This window comes from Pelophylax lessonae (genome assembly GCF_965119305.1).
Source record: "Pelophylax lessonae genome assembly, chromosome: 7".
Classification (NCBI taxonomy): domain Eukaryota; kingdom Metazoa; phylum Chordata; class Amphibia; order Anura; family Ranidae; genus Pelophylax; species Pelophylax lessonae.
In genome coordinates, this window is record NC_138774.1 from 281,337,975 (window position 1) to 281,358,564 (window position 20,590).

A 20,590-nucleotide genomic window follows, 5' to 3' on the forward strand; every position below is an offset into this window, starting at 1 on the left:
TTTTTGATTGTAACATGATGACTAAATGTGGAAAATTTCAAGAGGTATGAATACTTTAATGCACTGTATCTTATAAAAACAGCTCAGAATGATTCTTCACATGGCAGGATGCTCATGTACCTTGAATGTGCAAAGGCTATTTCTTATATGTTTTTATGATTATATGTTCTGTAAAGCTACTATTTCATTGTGTATGTCGCATACCACAAAAAAAAAAAAAAAAAAAGTAAAAAGTTATTATACCTGGCCAGTAGTCATTGGTCTTGCACAGGGATCCTATTGATGACCACTTTCAAACTCTTCCATGATGTATCCAAAACTTAAAAGTTTGTGCTTGAGTTATCATTCAACTGTTACTTGACTTTCAAAATACTTAAGGGGGAGGGAGGCAGACGCTGGGACCTGCCCTTAATAGATAGCTTGCTACAATATATAACAAGCCATCACATTTATAAACTGCTACAACTAGTTTTCCTTGTTGCTAGATTAATGATAACAATAGGAACAGGATATATGAAAAATTGTGGTTGCTACCTAGAAGCTTGAAGCTGCAGCTTATACCTAGCATTTGTGCAGAAGACAAAATATTACTATTTTTCTTGGAAGTGCTACAATAACTCCAATATGGCATATGAAGAAGGAGAGATGATTGAGTTTTTGACCATTTCCATGACAAGGATTACAGGTAAGTACATCTGAGTACTGTAAAATGATCCAGTAATGGTTATATGCAAGAAGCAGGTTCCTGAAATGTAGCACACCCTTTTCATAGTACTTCATGACATGCCATCATTACAGCAATTAATCTGAACATATAGTCCAAGGGGGATTTAAATTAAAACTAATGGGCTTCTTCTTTTAATTATGGAAAGTATGACAAAAGTACTCTATATGGGCAAATAGTTATGGACACCTGACCATCACGCCAGTTGAGCTTGCTGGACATCCCATTCCAATACCAGATGCATAAAATCAAGCACACAGCCAATGAATCACCTTTGGCATACAATAGCATACGAAGACATTGTAGACAATTGTGTGCATCCAGATGTGAGGCAACGTTATTGGGAACGCTCTATGCTGTCCTAGCACGAAGGTTCCCCAGGGTACAAAGTCAACTCCATTAAGACATGGCTTGACCAGTTTAGTGTTGAGGAACTTGAGTAGACTTTACAAAGCCATAAACTCAATCATTTGGAACAGCTACGGCATTAATTGGAATGGCAATTGTGAGCCAGGTCTTCTCCTCCAATGCTAGTACTTGACCTCATAAATGTTCTTTTGGCTGATTGGGCACGGTATTGGGAATGCTCTATGCTGTCCTAGGACAAATGTGCCCCAGGGTACAAAGTCAACTCCATTAAGACATGGCTTGACAAGTTTAGTGTTGAGGAACCTGAGTAGACTTTACAAAGCCATAAACTTAATCATTTGGGACAGCTACGGGATGAATTTGAATGCCAACTGTGATCCAGGTCTTCTCCTCCAATGCTAGTACTTGACCTCATAAATGTTCTTTTGGCCGATGGGGCACAGTATTGGGAATGCTCTATGCTGTTCTAGCACGAATGTGCCCCAGGGTACAAAGTCAACTTAAGACATGGCTTGACCAGTTTAGTGTTGAGGAACCTGAGTAGACTTTACAAAGCCATAAACTCAATAATTTGGAACAGCTACGGGATGAATTGGAATGGCAATTGTGAACCAAGTCTTCTCCTCCAATGCTAGTACTTGACCTCATAAATGTTCTTTTGGCTGATGGGACACAGTATTGGGAATGCTCTATGCTGTTCTAGCACAAATGTGCCCCAGGGTACAAAGTCAACTCCATTAAGACATGGCTTGACCAGTTTAGTGTTGAGGAACTTGAGTAGACTTTACAAAGCCACAAACTCAATCATTTGGAACAGCTACGGGATAAATTGGAATGCAAATTGTGAGCCAGGTCTTTTCCTCCAATGCTAGTACCTGACCTCATAAATGTTTTTTTGGCTGATGGGGCACAAATTCCCACAGACACCCTACAAACGCTTGTGGAGTGGAGGCTGTTATAGGTGCAAAGGCGGAGGGAACTCCATGCTAATACCAGTGGTTTAGGAATGGGATCTCCAACAAGGTCATATAGGTGTGATGGTCAAGTGTCCACAAACCTTAGTCTAAAAACGCTAACATATGTCCTAAAATTTAGAGAGATTAGCTAATATTTGGGAGATGCATCTAATTTATTAATTCTTTCAAACACGTAAAGAGTGCTAAATCCTATTGGTTGCAAGAGACGGCACCTCAACTTTTTGTTGGTCCATTTTTCATAACTCAGACCATGCAAGTAATTTCTAAATAAAAGTATGTAGCATTCAACAGCATGCATGAGTATTGGAGATGCACAAAATTATTAACGTAATTTTGCAGATTTCGGGAAATACAATTGGATCTGCTGGAAAGGCGGAATTAAGGTGGTTTTTGTGTTCTTGGGGGTTACAAAAACTCTTTCCAACTATCCCGGATCTGTTCTTGTGCCAAAAATGCCCCCTCAATTAGCCATATTATTATTAAACAGAAAAAATAAAACATTTATAAGGGACAGTATGCAAATAGCAATTATAAAAAAATAAATTAAAAAATCACAAAAAAAGAAGTGCTAAATTCAAAACTTAAACTGGCCTCACTACAGCTACCAAAAAAACCCCCATAAATAAATATATTAAAAAAGCAAATTTTTAAAGCAAAATTCCCTTCTGCAGTTTAAGAAGCAAAATGTTTAGTCTCAATCAGTAATTTTAAGGCAAAAACACGCCAATAACCCCTAATCCTGGAGAGTACTAGATACAAGAAAAAAGATTTTCCTTGCCCCTTTTTATTGGTATCGAAACGTATGCACTTGAAACTAACACCGCAAATCCCTAAAAACAAGATGATACTTGATAAAAATATCATGTAATATAATAATGATTATAATTTTTATTATTATAAGTAGTAGTAGTATTCCTACTATTAATATTCTCATTATTATTATTCATATTAATATGATTTGATAATATAGTCAAATAATAATAAGTAATAATATTATTATTATTATTATCTTTGTTGTTATTGCTATTATTATAGTTGTTGTTATTAATAGTATTGTTGTCGTTATTTTATAATAATAATATAAGCAAATAATAATAAAAATATTAATCAATAAAGTATAAATCCCTCGTGATAATATAGTAGTAAAAATAAATTATATGTGTGTATATATATACACATATATATATATATATATATATATATATATATATATATATATATATATATATATATATATAATGTATATATGTCTCAAAAATGCAGCTGCTTCTAAACCAAAATAACTACTGCTGGTGTTCCTTCATTATAAGTGTGGTTTTCACTATTTGATATATAAGAATAAAAATATGTTAATTATATCATAATAATTATAATTTTAAAAAATATATTTTCATTAGAAGTGTGGTTTTCACTATTTGATATACAATAATACAAATATGTTAATTATATAATAATAATTATAATTTAAAAAATTATTTTCATCATGTACCGTATTATCTTTCTGGTTTTTAGTAAAATAACTTGCCCAAATTGTTAGAAATCTTAAAGAGAAATTAAACAAACAAAATTAAACTCAGTTATCAATACAAGTTTAACAGATTTAGGATATCGTTCTCTCAAATGCATAAGGGAACCTGACTGTTTGCAGTAGACAATTTCTTTGGTCTATTTTTGCTAAATCCTGGACCTCAAGCAAGTATGTAGCATTTTTTATCTACTGTATCAGAAGCAGAAAATACAACTAGAGGCTTTGACTGGGAGGGGAGGATGAGTAACACTAACCTTGATAGTAGCAACAATCCCAGGAGTTGGAATTATTCCATTTTTCATTACAGACTTCGCTCCATGCGTTTCCATAGAACAGGGCAAAAGTATTGAAATTTTTACAGCTATATCCAAACTAGGAGTCTGCATCAAAAGTTGAAGATGATAAGGTGATGATGGAAGTGTACAAAAATTTGACAGCCCATGTTTACCTTTGGAAAGGTAAAGGTAATGGAAAAAAAACCTTAAAAATAGTTAGATGTTCTCCTCGTGTCTATTTAGACTAAAAACATCATGAATGACATGTGAGCCAGCTGAAGATGCTGGTAGAGAATGCAAAAAAGCAGCAGGTGAAATTTTATGTAGGGCAGGTAAGGGCGTGCATGCTTCACTGTTCAGATCAGAGCGAAAGGCCAAGGTGAAGAAAGAGCAGATGTTATTTTTGGCTTTATGCTGTAGATTTAAAATGCATAAGAAAGAACTTTATTTATTTATTTATTTATTTAATTATGAACTTTTGCTGGAGACGAGTAGCTTTAATTATTTGCTAAAAAAAAGTTATAGATCAATTTTCAGCAATTTAAAAATTAACCATATTGAATTGCAATACCGGCTTAAATGACGACATTTTAAAAAAAACATGCAAGACTTTGCGTTGGTTATTTTTTTGTTGTATGAAGCGAGAGAAAATGTTTCACTCCCAATTAAATTTCCAGAGACTCCCGTACAGTAGATAAAAAAATAAAAATAAAAGACTACCAGAAAAATAGACAAAGTGGTCCCTTGAGTCTGCCCTTTATTTCTTTCCTTTTTTTTTTGCTTGCGGAGGATAGACCTACATTCATCCCAATCATTTTTAGATTGACTAGCTGTTAATTAACTCATGACCTCTGCTGCTACCTCTTTTGGGAAAATAATACTTTCCTTCTGCTAGTTCGAGGTCATGTCCCTGTGTTCTTGATTTCAGCTTTACTTTGAAAATGCTGCAAACCTGAATTATATTCGCACACTTTTCTATAAATTATATAAAAAAATAAAATAAATAATTGCATAACCATTCGTCCAGGGGATCTGCACGTACATTTATTCTGTGGGAATAAGGCTACGCTATATTACCAAAAGTATTGGGACACCTGCCCTTACACGCACATGAACTTTAATGGCATCCCAGTCTTATGCCTCGTACACACGCAATGATTATCGGCCGACCGATCGGCCGACTTTTGTCCAGAGTTGTGTTTTGTTGGTTGGAATGTGCCTAGACTGCACACGAATTTTCTCGGCCAACAAAAATCAACTTCAAAAGTGATGTCATGTTCTGGTTTACTTTTCGTGTGTTTTTTCTTCTCTGAGCATGCCCAGTCTTGCTCATCAGATTTTTGTATGCCGAAATCTGTACTGACTGACGGAAAATCGGCCGTTGTGTTGACGGCCAACAAAAATTTTTAGCCTGCACACCAGATTTTATTCGGCCGAAAAGTCAGAGTCGGTTGTCGAAAGCATCATACTAACAAGCCGAAAATCGGAGAATCAGACGTTGGCCGAAAATTCCCGGCCAATAATCGATGCGTGTGTACGAGGCTTTAGTCTGTAGGGTTCAATATTAAGTTGGCCCAGCCTTTGCAGCTATAACAGCTTCAACTCTTCTAGGAAGGCTGTCCAAAAGGTTTACGGTGTATCTATGGGAATGTTTGATCATTCTTCCAGAAGCGCATTTGGGAGGTCAGGCACTCATGTTTGAGGAGAAGACCTGGTTCACAGTCTGCGCTCTCATTAGTCCCAAAGGTGTTCTATCGGGTTGAGGTCAGGACTCTTTGCAGGCCAGTCAAGTTCCTTCACCTCAAACACGCTCATCCATGTCTTTATGGACTTAAGATTGTCCTCTACTTGGCTCCATTCAACTCTGATCAGCTTCCCTATCCCTGCTGAAGAAAAGCATCCCCATAACATGATGCTGCCACCACCATGTTTCACGGTGGTGATGGTGTGTTCAGAGTGATGTGCAGTGTTAGTTTTCCCCCACACATTTGCTTTTTGGCCAAAAAGTTCAATTTTGGTCTCATCTGGCACCTTTTTCCACATGTTCGCTGTGTCCCCCACATGGCTTCTCACATACGGGACTTCTTATGGCTTTATTTCAACATTGGCTTTCTTCTTGCCACTCTGCCATAAAGGCCAGATTCGTGGAGTGCACGACTAATAGTGGTCCTGTGGACAGATTCTCCCACCTGAGCTGTGGATCTCTGCAGCTCCTCCAGAGTTCCCATGGGCCTCTTGGCTGCTTCTCTGATGAATGCTCTCCTTGTCCGGCCGGTCAGTTTAGATGGATGGCCATGTCTTGGTAGGTTTGCAGTTTTGCCATACTCTTTCCATTTTCGGATGATGGATTGAACAGTACTCTGAGATGTTCAAAGCTTGGGATATATTTTTTTTAACCTAACCCTGCTTTTAACTTCTCCACATCTTTATCCCTGACCTGTCTGGTGTGTTCCTTGGCTTTCATGATGCTGTTTGTTCACTAAGGTTCTCTAACAAACTTCTGAGGGTGTCACAGAACAGCTGTATTTATACTGAGAATAAAATACACAGAGGTGGACTCTGTTTACTAATTAGGTGACTTCTGAAGGCAAATGGTTCCAATGCATTTTAGTTAGGGGTATCAGAGTAAAGGGGGGTGATATAAATGTACGCCACACTTTTTACATATTTATTTGTAAAAAATTTTGAAAACTTTATCATTTTCCTTCAACTTCACAATTATGTGCCACTTTGTGTTGTTCTATCACAGGGAAAGGGCCAGAAAAGAATGATAAAGCAAAAAAGAAAGAAAAGGGATAAGGGGAGAAAGGCTCCAGGAATGGTAACTGAAAAGGACGAAAGTACCCCAATTGCAACCAAAATTATCAATCAATCAATGTGCATAGTCGTCCCATGGCCTCCAAACCTTTTCTGACTCTAAACGCTTCTGAGAGTTCTCTATAATGCTTGCGAGTATCTCATGGGCTATAATCCACAAGCTCTTCTGCCGTGCCTGGGAGGCAGGGACAAGTCTTTTCCCAACATCTGATGGTAAGCTTAGCTGCTAGGAGGATAAAAAAAACTGAAAATTTACTATCAATACTTTCCATAATTTTCCTTTTCTGATGGACTCCATTACAGCATATGTTTGGGTAGCCCCGCCCTCGCTTCTACCCCATATGACCCCACTCCCATAAATTTTCAGGCTGAGCCAGAGGCGGTGTTCCGTAACTAGCTTACTCATGACTCTGGGAGGGAACTCCTTCTGCCATGGAGTCCATCAGGAAAGGAAATTTATGGTAAGTTTTGATAGTAAATTTTCTGTTTTCCTAACAGACTTCAATTACAGCATACGTTTGGGAACTAACTAGCTCAAAGAACAAGGGTGGGATGTTGGAAAAGTAGGGTTTCAATCATAGCTAACATAAAGCCTATGGACAGATATTACCAACATTAAAAAGTTAGCTATGACCCACAATGAGCCAGAACAGCTTTAATGGAAGACATGTCATCCACCTATAACTATTCCCGGCACCCTATCACAAAGCCTACACACTTCTAAATGAGTGTGTGGTGACAGCTTCCATTTGAACCAAGCCCTAAGCTTTAAAAGCCTAATGGCTAGCTGGAGTCTAAAAAAAAAAAGCTTTAAAAGCCTAATGGCTAGCTGGAGTCACCCATCCAGCAAAAATTCTGGATGACATCTCCATCCTGCTGATTCTGCTAGAGAGAGTGACAAATATGTCCTCAAACTCTGAGCAAAGCTGTAGCTTGAGAGCATGCTTGATACATCCCAATATCCATGGCATGGAACCAATTTTTCTTGGTGGTCCTGCATATGGGAGGAACAAACCCTTTGTTCTCATAGAAGCCACCTCAGATTGTCGCCCAGTATGGATATAAACACTACCCATACTGGGCAGAAAGGCACAAGGATCCCTCTTGACACAAGGCCCAGATACCAGCAAACCTCCTGACTGACAAAAAAGAACCCAAAGAAAGGCAGCCTTCACAACTGACTATTTAATCAAAACTACTGTAGACTGAAAGAGATTCCATCTGGAGAAGCAAGCTGTCAAGGGCATTAAAGGCCCTGATTCTGGCCAAGCTTCCTGCTGAGGATGTAACCCCAGAGAGATTGACATCATGGCTCAATCCTTACTCCAACTGGCCTGGAGGATCCCACCTGTAGCTGTAAGTCATCAAAGGATCCTTCCTAGCCTAAAGCATTGGTCTTGGCAAATTTCCTGGCTGAAGAGATAGCCCTTAGAATGCATGTCTTCATAGCACAGTCTTTACCCAAGCTGGACTGAAAAAAGATCTCATCTGGGGACAGCAAGGAAGTCCAGAGCAAATAGTAAACCCTGCCTCAGTGGTGTATTTTGGTTTTGTGCTGCCCTAGGCAAGACTAAGATTGGGTGCTCCCCTTCCCCCTCCTATGTAAATTTGCCCCACTCCTTCCTTTAACGGATGTGACTCCCTCCAGAATTGAAGGACTCCAAGTCCCAGCATGAACCCCTGAGATCTCACAAGAGCAGGGGGTGAGAGGGGTTAGGAGAGAGAAAGAGGGGGGGGGGGGTGGGTGAGGTAGGGAGAGAGAGAGAGAGTGGGGGGGGGGAGAGAGAGGGGGGTGGGTGAGGGAGGGAGAGAGAGAGAGAGTGGGGGGGGGGAGAGAGAGGGGGGTGGGTGAGGGAGGGAGAGAGAGAGAGGGAGATGAGAGAAAGGGGGTGAGAGAGAGAGGGGTTGGGTGAGGGAGGGAGGCGGAATGAGAGAGAGAGAGAGAGAGAGAGAGAGAGAGGGGGGGATGAAAGGGAGAGAGAGGATGAAAGAGAGGGGGAGCGGTGAGAGAGAGAGAGAGGGAATGAGAGAGAGAGAGGGGATGAGAGAGAGGGGGTGTGTGAGAGAGAGAGAGGGGGGGTGAGAGAGAGAGAGAGATGAGAGCGGATGGGTTGAGAAACAAAGAGAGAGGGGGGTGAGAGACAGAGAGGGGTGAGAGAGAGAGGGGGGTGAATGAGTGAGAGAGAAAGGGGGTGAGAGAGAGGTGAGAGAGGCAGCTCTAGCAACCAGTGGGCAAAAGAGTCTCAGGTGGAGGGGGAGCGGCTTTTTTGCTGCCCCCCTGCAAAGTGCCGCCCTAGGCCTGGGTCTTGTCAGCCTAGGCCAAAATACAGGACTGCCTAGAGAGTATTGTCTATCCTTTGAGTCTCAGATGCAGCCCTCCATTATACTATTGGATGAGTTAAGGATAGTCTACCCATGAGACATTGGATATCACAGAGACTGCAGAGATCTGTCCTCTAAGAGTGCTTTAGGATCAGTTGAAGTCCAGGATGCACCTGACCAGAGGACTGAAGCAAAGAAAATTAAGAAGTCCAAACTGAACAAGCTCTATTTAAATCCTTTTGTAGGATTTATAGATATTAGTTTGGAGAAACAACACCCAAGCCTAATCAGTCTCTTCCTTCCAGGATGAGAAAGTGGAAGAGATGAACAAGGGTGGAATATTTCTCTCTACGACAGAAGATTTCATCGGAGAGAAAGGACTTCAATCCGATGCCCTGGTATCAAAGACAGGACACAAAGTTTGTTTGGCCAATATGGAATTACTGCAAAAATGACCACTGTCTTTAGCCCCCCCCCCTTAAACCCCCCCCCCCCCCCAAAAAAAAAGAAAAAAAACCTGCATATGGATCGAACTGAAAATCATATGGCTTGTGAGACCTTTCCTGATCTGACACAGCATCCACACCAATGGCTTGGCCCAGGCCCCTAGGAAAAAGCTTTCCAGCTTGTAACAGTAAGGAGATGCTACCAGATCTAACTCTGAAATCTTGTGCAGAGATAAAATCCACTTGGAAAGACCTAAATGTAGGAACCACGTATTGCCCAATTGGGCCACAGAATATGGATTCTTCCCATAAATTCTATGCAGACTCAAAAGAGATAAAGAAGATTCTACTCCACCTAGATCGCAGATACCTCTACCTCTTCTCAGTGGACTGACCTTGCAGGTTCTGACCTGCCTCTTGATGTAGGACACCACTGTGATGTTGTTTGACCTCACTGGAGGCTTAAAAGCCTGCTGTCTGGTGACAAAAGGTGAAGAGAGCATGAAAGAGTTGACCAGAAAATTTAAAATAAGTGTTTAAACTAACTTCCCAAATGGGGAGTTCTACTGGAAAAACAACTTCCCGACATGGGAGTTCCACTGGCAATAACTCAGCAGCACATAAGATTTATTACTGTGCCAGCACCCACGGCTTCATCTGACTGTTTGCGAGACATGAATGGCTGGGTGCATGATCAACATTGGAGAATAAAACACTTTCAGGACAGGAAGCCATTTCCATTGAACACACCTCAAAATAGGGATGGGAGAGACCATGGACTTGATCATCAGGTATTGAGACGCTGACAGGTGAAGAGAGGAAAGTCAGGATTACCCAGCATCCTACCACCAGTATGCTCTAATGGCAAAAACGATGTATCCTGAACATAATGGATTAAGCCAGTGATGGCAAACCTTGGCACCCCAGATGTTTTGGAACTACATTTCCCACGATGCTCATGCACTCTGCAGTGTAGCTTAGTCTCATGGGAAATGTAGTTCCAAAACATCTGGGGTGCCAAGGTTCGCCACCACTGGATTAAGCTCTCATAGATTTGCATTTTCTGAGAACTCCCTCCATATACTTGACAGGAAACCCTGTCTAGAGGAGTGGATCGAGAACCCAGCCAGCAGACATATATTCTGCATGACATCTTAATCCATGTAGAAACAGAGTTAGGTCAAAAGACAGCTCTGGGAGCTGAAAATAAGCAACCCTCTGAGCAACAATAGTACTCCTCTTAAAATCACATCTGCTGGAATTGTAATTACTGTCCCTAGAGATGGTAATAACCATGTTGGCTAGCAGAACTCACTTATTAATGCTGAAGCAAAGGATTCCTCCTGGCACAATCAGAGGCTTGAAGGTGAAAGATTGACCCACGTGGCCTGAAGTGCTTGACCTGAGGGTCCAACCATTCAAGACCAAAGCTGTATCTTCAGAAGAGGAGCAACCAGATACCCATAAAAGGTACACATGGGGTAGCACAAATATGCAAAAAGGTCAGTAAGCAACCTCTCCACCAGAAGTGGAGCTCTTTGCTGACTACTTGGTTGAGGACTCTCTCTGCAGCGCTTTCTCGACTCCAGGCCAGAACTGCAGGAGCAAACCCTTTGGAGTTAAACACTTGACTCTTGAATTGCAGTCCTCTTTCATCGTTCATTCAGCAGACATGTACTCTGAGGGAGGAGGCAAGACTAAACACAGCTCGTAGCTATCAACTTAAACTAGTCCTTGAAGGGGACTGTATAGACTTTCACAATGCAGACAAGACTGTCCAACTTGTAGAATTATTCCCAGCTATTTGCTATCAAATGAAGCTAGCCCTTTAAGGGGATTATTTCGATTCTCACAACGCAGACAAGATTGTTATACTTGTAGAATCATCTCCAGCTATTTGCCATCAAGATAAAAACTTGAATGGGCAGTTTAAGCTCTTGGAATGCTGACCAGATTGTCCCACTTGTCAGAATTATTCTTTAGGATAGAAGTGTCCTGGTTGGGGTTTGAACTTGAGCAACCCAGTACTGCAAGGTGCTGACATTCTGCTGCTCTGTCCTTCTGTTCAATTTGCACCCCTCTTCAAGAATGAGCTTCTAGCTTAAACCTCATAGAAAAAAAGGCAATGCACTCCTTTGGAAGTGCTAAAATACTAGCATTGCGGGTAGCTCTGCCATTTTAGGCAGAGTCCAAGCTGGGGAGACCGCTCCAGGTGAGACTGGGATCAGGTGCTGGTCGGATCCGCAATCCAGGATTACATCAAGCAAAAAGGAATGACCGCACTTCCGATGAAATTCAGAAAAAGGAGTGTCTTTATTCCACATCAATCAAATGGCAAATACAGGTACACACTGTGAGTGTGTACCTGTATTTGCCATTTGATTGATGTGGAATAAAGACACTCCTTTTTCTGAATTTCAGCTCTGCCATTTTAGGCATCCTAGCAGCCTTACAAAACGAGGTACAAAAACCTGCTCAAAGACCTTCCTCATCCGCATATTCCTTTTAGGAATTGTTTGAAGAGGGTTAAATTGGTCAGTTTACTGGTCCTGCAAGGAAAATAATCCTTGCACAGGGAGAGTTGTAACAGACTCCTTTAGAGTGTCTTGACTACCCGTGGCAACCTGTTGGGTCACTGCCATCTTGCTCCCTGGGTGCCTGAACAAGTCAGAAAATCCATACAGGGTTTTACCAGCCAAGGCATGAGCAGCAAAGGCCCAGCTTACGGTGTGCATAATCAGGGCTTTTTTTCCCAGAAAATAGATGCAGGAACCCAACGACGACCCCTCAAAACTCCCCTTCCCCCCACACACACACACACCCTCCAAACCGCATCAAATAGTGGGGGTGGTCAAATATCCCTAACAATGGAAGAGTCCTAAAGCGGTATTAAATACCAGAAGTGCATTACATAAAGAGTGCAGAGTTGGGGAGGTGTTACACACAGAGTACAGATTTCAGGGGTGCGCTAGGTGAAAAGTTTGAGGGTGCGCTGCATACAGAGTGCAGAGTTCAGGGGTGCACTGCATACAGAGTGCAAAGTTCAAGGGTGCGCTGCATACAGAGTGCAGAGTTCAGAGTGCACTGCATACAGAGTGCAAAGTTCAAGGGTGCGCTGCATACAGAGTGCAAAGTTCAAGGGTGCGCTGCATACAGAGTGCAGAGTTCAGGGGTGCACTGCATACAGAGTGCAAAGTTCAAGGGTGCGCTGCATACAGAGTGCAGAGTTTAGGGGTGCACTACACAGAGTGCAGAGTTCAGCCTTCTTCCACAGCTGCTTACCTCTGCATCTCCTATCCTCATCTGACTTTCATCCCTCTTCAGCTCTGACCTCTGCATGAAACCCCCCTCTCCACTCCCCTCATCTTCTCCCTCCCCCTCTAAAAGCTCCACCATCTTCCACATGTCTTACTTGTGTTGCTGTGTTAAGCTTAAGCACCCAGCCATCTCTAGTACCTCCCTGCACACTGTAGGTGGCTCTGCCTGTCTCATTGCGGGGAGATAATCCAGTGGGGGTGTCGGGATCTGCACTGCACCACAGGCACCTGCATCTCCCTTATCCCCATCCTGCACTCAGAGGGGGGGCGCTCAAGAGATCAGATCTGTGGAAGCCATTAGGAAGCAATCTGTCACATGTAAACACAGAAGCCAGATTTCTGTGTTTACAAGTGATGGTGGTGAGCAGGGAGCAGAGATCCTGAGCCAGAGGTGGTGGAACTGAGTTCCACCAAGTTCCAGCTGAAAAAAAGCCCTGTGCATAATAGATCTGGAGACGCTTAATAGCAAGTGTCCATCAGTCAGCTTTCCATACACAAGCGCTAAAAAGGCCTGCAGAAGGGCTGACAATCCAGGAACAGTATCAGTATGGAAGACAATGCCCCCTCCAGCTATATTACATTAGTTACATAATTAGTCAGGTTGAAAAAAAGTCCATCTGGCTCAACCAATAAAAAACAAAAAAAGACATTAAAGAAAACCCAACCATACAATCTCATATACACAATCCTATACCCGCAGTTGATTCAGAAGAAGGCGAAAAAAAACCCCCCTCAAAGCATGGTCCAATTTGCTACAGAAGGGGAAAAAAATTCCTTCCTGATCCCCCCAATATGATATTCTGCATAGAACAGTCAGATTATAGAGGTATTAGGCTGCAGAGGCACAAGAATTTGTTACAGAAATAATCAAATCTCTGTAAGTTTAACCCCTTGGAGCCTAAGCCTTTTTCTGACATATGTTGTTTAAAAGTTAAAATCAGTATTTTTTGCTAAAAAAAAATTACCTAGAACCCCCAAACATTTTATATTTTGTTTTAGCAGAGATCCTAGAGAATAAAATGGCAATCATTGCAATATTTTATCTTGCATGGTATTTGCGCAGCTGTCTTTCAAATTAATTTTTTTGGGCAGAAATACACTTCCATGAATTAAAAAAAGAAAAAGTAAAGTTAGTTCAATTTTTTGGTTTAATGTGATGATGTTGTATAATGTTAATTTTGTATAATGTGAAGATGATGTTATGCCGAATAAATAGATAGTTAACATATCATGCTATAAATTTGCGCACGTGGAATGGCGACAAACTACAGTACTTCAAAACCTCCATTGGCAATGTTTTAAAAATTGTTTAGCGGTTACCTGTTTAGAACATTCGTTTAGATTGTCTCAATACAGTTTAATAGACATGTGCAGAATTTGTTTAGTTTCGTATCGGTATTCACATAAATTTAATTAATTTGTTTACTTAAGTTTGTTTAATTCATTTTCGGAATTCGTTTTGTTTATTCTAATTCAAATTGATTAGAAGTTTCCGAATTCAGAAAATTCAAATTGATTCAAGTTTGAACTTCATTCGAATTGCATTCAAATTCAAATAAATTCTATTAGAATTACATTCAAATCAAATCTCTTCTATTTAAAATTCGAATTTTGAAAGATGGTTATATTCTATCTATTCCTTTCTATTGTTTTTTTTTTCTATTTTATTCTAATCTATTCTTTTATTTTCTGTTTATAATCTTTTATTTTCTATTATATTCTATTCTATTCAAATTTGAATTTATTTTATTTGAAATTCGAGTTTCGGAAAACAGTTATACTGTTATGTTCTTTTTATTTCATTCTATTCTTTTCTATTGTTTTTTCTATTCTATTCTATTATTTTATTTTATATTTTATTTATTTCTATTCTATTTGAATTTTAATTTATTCTTTTTGAAATATGAATTTCGTCAGAAGGTTATATTCTTTTAATTTTATTCTATTCTTTTTTTCTATTCTATTCTTTTCTTTTCTATTCAAATTCTAATTTATTCGATTTGACATTTTGAATTTCAGATGATGGTTATATTCCAGCTATTTTATTCTATATGTTATTATTTTCTATTTTATTCCTTTATTATCTATTCTATTTTATTCTGTTTCACTCTATTCGTTTCTCTTCTTTTCTTTTATTTTAATTTTCCATCGCTTTTTTCTATTCTATTTTTTTCTATTCTTTTATTTTGTATTCTGTTCTGTTTTACTCTATTATATTGTATTCATTTATTTTCCACTGCATTCTTTTCTATTCTATGATATTATTTCCTATTCTATTCCTTTATTTTATATTCTATTTTATTCTCTTCAGAAATTCGAATTCAAATTCGAAAACTATTTAAAGTCAAAAACTATTCCAATTTGATTAGAAAACTATTTGAATTCAAATCTCATCTGAAATTTTGTTACGTTATTTTGGATTCATTTAAATTCATTACTATCGTAATTCTTAAATTCTGAAAATCTTGTACGAATTTCAGTTCAGTACGAAATGAACTGCACACGTCTAGAGTTAAATATGTGCACCAGCTTTGTGACGGAGGGACATTAAATCCTACAAGCCCAACAGTGTATTTTAAACTCAACTCCAATTCTTAACTTTAGCAAACAAGTGGTGGGACAATTGGTTTAGGGTAGGGATGTTACAGAACTACAAGTCCCATGAGGCATAGCAAGATTCTGACAGCCACAATCAGGGGAGGACTGGGCCGGTGGGCAGGGGGGAAATTGCACCCTGGGCCGCTCTGATGCCCCTTAAAAAGGCCGCGCCGCATCTGCCATAGATATGCCTAAAGGATTCCTGGTGAAGAGAAGTAAAAAGTCCCTGCTGCTGACCTACTGAGTGCAGGATGAAGACAAGGACAGAGAGCAGACTTCGCCTCCCTTCCCAGCATGGATGGTGTAAACTGTGTCTGAGTAGAGGCCGGTTCCATGCCCCACTGGAGACTCTTCTGCCCCGGCAAGCCCCGACCAAGCTGTCCCAGGTCCCCCCAGCCTCCCCCTGCTGGCCAGGTCGGGAACCCAGATTCAGCCAGTAAGTAGAGAGAACCTGGAGCAGGGCTTCAGCTTGAAATAGGGGTCAGGAGGAGGATTGGGAGAGTGGGGGGGGAGGGGGTGAGGGACAGTGGGAGGGGTTGGCCCAGTAGCTGTACCATGGCCTCTGGTTTGTACTTGCCCCCCTGGGCTGAAAGTTGCCAGTCTGCCCCAGGCCACAATCATGCCACCCGGAGGCAGAGGCATGATGGGACTTGTAGTTTTGCAACATCTGGGAGGGCCACAGTTTTCATATGTCTGGTTTAGGGGACATGATCCTCTCTAATACCAGGCTGAAATCACTACATTTACAACAGAATCATGGTTAATGGGGGTTTCAAGATACTATGCTTCTATTACTGTAAGGCCCAATTCATAGCTAGCATAGCTCGCTTGTTGCGTTTTTGGCGTGTTTGCATATTTTTATACAGAGAATTATCAATGTACACTGTAAATTTCGAGCCGTATATTATTGCATAATTTGATAATATTTTGTGCAATTTATGTTTTATTGAGACAATTATAATTCCTTGAAACGTACATTGCAATATTGTATATCATTTGTAATTGGCAATTAAAACCTTTAAAAAAAAAAAAAAATAATCCAAAATATTAATTATAGGGATCTCAGTGCCAACACAATCTACACCATAAACAATGATTAGGGTTCATGGAACTCCATACAGAAAATAGTGATTAGAAAACGTCCAACAGCTTTCATTACTCCTTCTTCCCAGTACATTCCACCTCCATATACCATATGTGAAAAGCCAGGAAGGTTCACTAGATGTACAGTATTTGACGTTTTATCTATAAGTAGGACATCAATCAGTAAACAAATAGATTGTAAATCTCCTCCTCTTCTCAAATACAGCCAGGAACCTTTCTTCTCTCCTCCTCTGATTGTACCTCCTTAATGCCGCTTGATCCTCCGCTTATCACCATGTGGCAACTATTATCCCCTTGACGCCGACATAACACATATACATTATATTATATTACCAAAAGTATTGGGACGCCTGCCTTTACACACACATGAACTTTAATGGCATCCCAGTCTTAGTCCTTAGGGTTCAATATTGAGTTGGCCCACCCTTTTCTTCTATAACAGCTTCAACTCTTCTGGAAAGGCTGTCCACAAGGTTTAGGAGTGTGTCTATGGGAATGTTTGACCATTGTTCCAGAAGCGCATTCGTGAGGTCGGGCACTGATGTTGGACAAGAAATTCTGGCACGCAGTCTGCGCTCTAATTCATCCCAAAGGTGTTATATCGGGTTAAGGTTCCTCCACCCCAAACTGGCTCATCCATGTCTCTATGGTACTTGTTTGTGCACTGGTCTCGTTGGAACAGAAAGGGGCCATCCTCAAACTGTTCCCACAAAGTTAGGAGCACAAAATTGTCCAAAATGTCTTAGGTATGCTGACGCCTTAAGAGTGCCCTTTAATGGAACTAAGGGGCCAAGCCCAACCCCTAAAAACAACCCTTACACCATAATCCCCCCTCCACCAAATGATTTGGACCAGTGCACAAAGCAAGATTCATAAAGACATAGATGAGCGAGGAGGGTAATTCACAAAGGGGCATTGCTAAAGAAGCTGGCTGTTCACAGAGTGCTGTATCCAAGCATATTAATGGAAAGTTGGGTGGAAGGTAAAAGTGTGGTAGAAAAAGATGCACAAGCAACAGGGATAACCGCAGCCTTGAGAGGATTGTGAAGCAAAGGCCATTTAAGAATTTGGGGGAGATTCACAAAGAGTGGACCAAATACAGATGTACCCAGGAAATGGACTACAACTGTCGCATTCCTTGTGTGATGCCACTCCTGAACCAGAAAAAATGTCATAAGCGACTTACCTGAGCCACGGAGAAAAGGGACTGGTCTGTTGCTCAGTGGTTCAAAGTCCTCTTTTCGGATAAAAGTAGATTTTGCGTTTCTTTTAGAAATGAAGGTCCCAGAGTGTGGAGGAAGAGTAGAGAGGCACAGAATCCAAGTTGTATGAGGTCCAGCGTGAAGTTTCCACAGTCAATGATGATTTGGGGAGCCGTGTCATCTGCTGGTGTTGGTCCACTGTGTTTTATCAAGTCCAAAGCCAGCGCGGCCCTCTAGCAGGAAATTCTAGAGCACTTCATGCTTCCCTCTGCTGACCAGCTTTATGGAGATGCTGATTTCATTTTCCAGAAGGACTTGGCACCTGCCCACACTGCAAAAACAACCAATACCTGCTTTAATGAACATGATATCACTGTGCTTGATTGGCCAGCAAACTCGCCTGACCTAAACCCCATAGAGAATCTGTGGGATATTGTCAAAAGGAAGATGAGAGACATCATACCCAACAATGCAGACAAGCTGAAGGCCGCTATCAAAGCAACCTGGGCTTCCATAACACCTCAGCAGTGCCACAGGCTGATCGCCTCCATGCCACGCCTCATTGATGCAGTAATTCATGCAAAATGAGCCCCAACCAAGTATTGAGTGCATTCTATACTGTACATGGACAGACTTTTCAGTAAGCCAACATTTCTGTATTAACAATCCTTTTTTTTTTTACTGGTCTTATGTAATATTAAAATTTTCTGAGATACTGAATTTTGGGTTGTCACTAGCTGTAAGACGTAATCATCTAAAAGAAAAAGAAATGCTTGAAATATATCACTCTGTGTGTAATTATTCTATATAATATATATGAGTTTCCCTTTTTTTAATTGAATTGCTGAAATAAATGAACATTTTAATGATATTCTCATTTTTTGAGATGCACTTGTATATACGATAATATATTAATATATTATAATATAATATAATAAAATATAATAATATAATATAATGTAATAGTATACAGTATCACATGATAACATGCAACAGTTATTAATTCAATATAATAGACTAACATAACAAACATATAATATAATATAATATAATATAATATAATATAATATAATATAATATACCATATTAAAATAGAATATCAATGTTATTCCAATTTGGCTGCAAAAGTAGAAATACATTATATTAACCCACCAAAACACCTTCATTTTGCCATTTCGCAAAAATTGCAAAACTTTACCAAAATCTCCCAATTTTTGCAGAAATTTCGGAGAAAAGAAAACTCTCCATTTTGTTTATCCCTACTACCGTACACATCAGAATATACCCTGTCGGTCACTTTACAGCAGGGGTCTTCAAACTATGGCACCAGTTGTTCAGGAACTGCAATTCCCATCATGCCTACTCATGTCTGTGAATGTCAGAGTTTTACAATACCTCATGGGACGTGTAGTTCTGCAACAGCTGGAGGGCCGTAGTTTGAGGATCCCTGCTTTACAGTAACGCAACTGCAGTATATATAACTATACTGATCTCATTGTGTTTTATAAGCCCATATTTTAAAGGTTCTGATAAACATTTTCAGGGAAAATCAAAGGCATACAATACCCTTGTATGACTTTTATTTTTTGCACTTTGAATATTAATTTATTGAAATGCTTCTTCTATTGTAGGCACCTTGCTGCTGTCTGTTTACAACTACAACTTATCAAGAGCACTTGTCTCCAGATCAGCACTGGGAATTATGCTTATTATTTTGGCCCTGATTTTGGCTCATATAGGTAAATCATATTTATATTTTTACTTATTTTTCAAAGTTACCTACAGTATGATGTACACTATAAAAGGGCCAAATTTGTGGACAACTTTCGCTTCTGGTGTTCTCACCAGTTCTCTACCTTAATGGAATGGGTCTTGGAAATGGACTCTATCATGGGCTTAGAGCATATTTTAGCCAGGGGAGGACTGGGCCAGGGGCCAAGGGGGTAATTGCCCCCTGGGCCCATCTGATGCCTCGTAAAAAGGCTGCACCACTTCTGCTAAAGACATGCCTAAAGGATTCCTGGTGAAGAGAAGTAAAAAGCCCCTGCTGCTGACCTACTGATTGCGGGTTGAAGACAAGGACAGAGTGCAGGCCCCACACCCCCCCAGCATTGATGGCGTAAACTGTGTCTGAGCAGAGGCTGGTTTAATGCCCCCACTAGAGACTCTCCTGCCCCTGGCCAGCCCCAACCAAGCTGTCCCAGCTCCCCCTAACCGCCTCCTGCTGGCCAGGTCAGGAACTGGGATTCAGACGGTGAGTAGAGCAGTGGCGGCTGGTGCATTGGAGGCGCAGGGGCACCGCCCCCCCCTATCCATGCGTCTGGCCCCCTAATCTGCATGCGGGACACCGGACACATGGAGTTCAATGGGATTTTTTTTTTTTTTAATCACCTGATTAGAGCCAGAGGTTTTAATAGGCTTCAGAAGAGGGTGGACCCGGGGCGCAGAGCAGTGGACCCGGGGCGCAGAGCAGTGCGCCCCCAGACCACCCATTGTGTGACAACAGCGAATTAAAATTCACTATTGTCACACAGATCCTCCTCCTGGCCAATCAGGAAGCGGGTCCGAGACCCGCTTCCTGATTGGCCGAAAGACGAATGCATGCCATTGGCCGAGGAGGAGGACTCGAGGAGACGCCGGGGGACTGAGGAGAAGCCGCCGTTGCAGGTAAGTCTCTCTGCATTGAAGGGGACACGGCACGCTGGTCACTATATTGATGGGGGCATGCTGGTCACTGCATTGATGGGGGGCACGCTGGTCACTGCATTGATGGGGGGCATGCTGTGATAACTCTGCACTGAATGGGGGCACGCTGTAGTAACTCTGCATTAAATGGGGGCACACTGTAGTAACTCTGCATTGAATGGGGGCACGCTGTAGTAACTCTACATTGAATGGGGGCATGCTGTAG

The 20,590-nt window shown here is 40.9% G+C and overlaps 2 protein-coding genes across 3 annotated transcripts in view; one reads left to right on the forward strand and one right to left on the reverse strand.

Moving 5' to 3' along the window:
* LOC309559670 (uncharacterized protein) overlaps positions 1–4,077 on the reverse strand; it is an 82,439-nt gene extending 78,362 nt beyond the window's left edge. For both annotated transcript variants that reach the window (XM_082263052.1, XM_082263051.1), the window contains exon 1: positions 3,853–4,077. The gene's annotated coding sequence lies outside the window, so the exon portion shown is untranslated. The remainder of the gene's footprint in view (positions 1–3,852) is intronic.
* The window catches only part of LOC309559671 (uncharacterized protein), an 81,598-nt gene continuing 61,455 nt past the window's right edge, over positions 448–20,590 (forward strand). The window contains exons 1-2 of the mRNA XM_082263053.1: positions 448–685; positions 19,311–19,418. Coding sequence (XP_082119179.1) covers positions 625–685; positions 19,311–19,418 — 169 coding nt within the window. The 5' untranslated portion in view covers positions 448–624. The remainder of the gene's footprint in view (positions 686–19,310; positions 19,419–20,590) is intronic.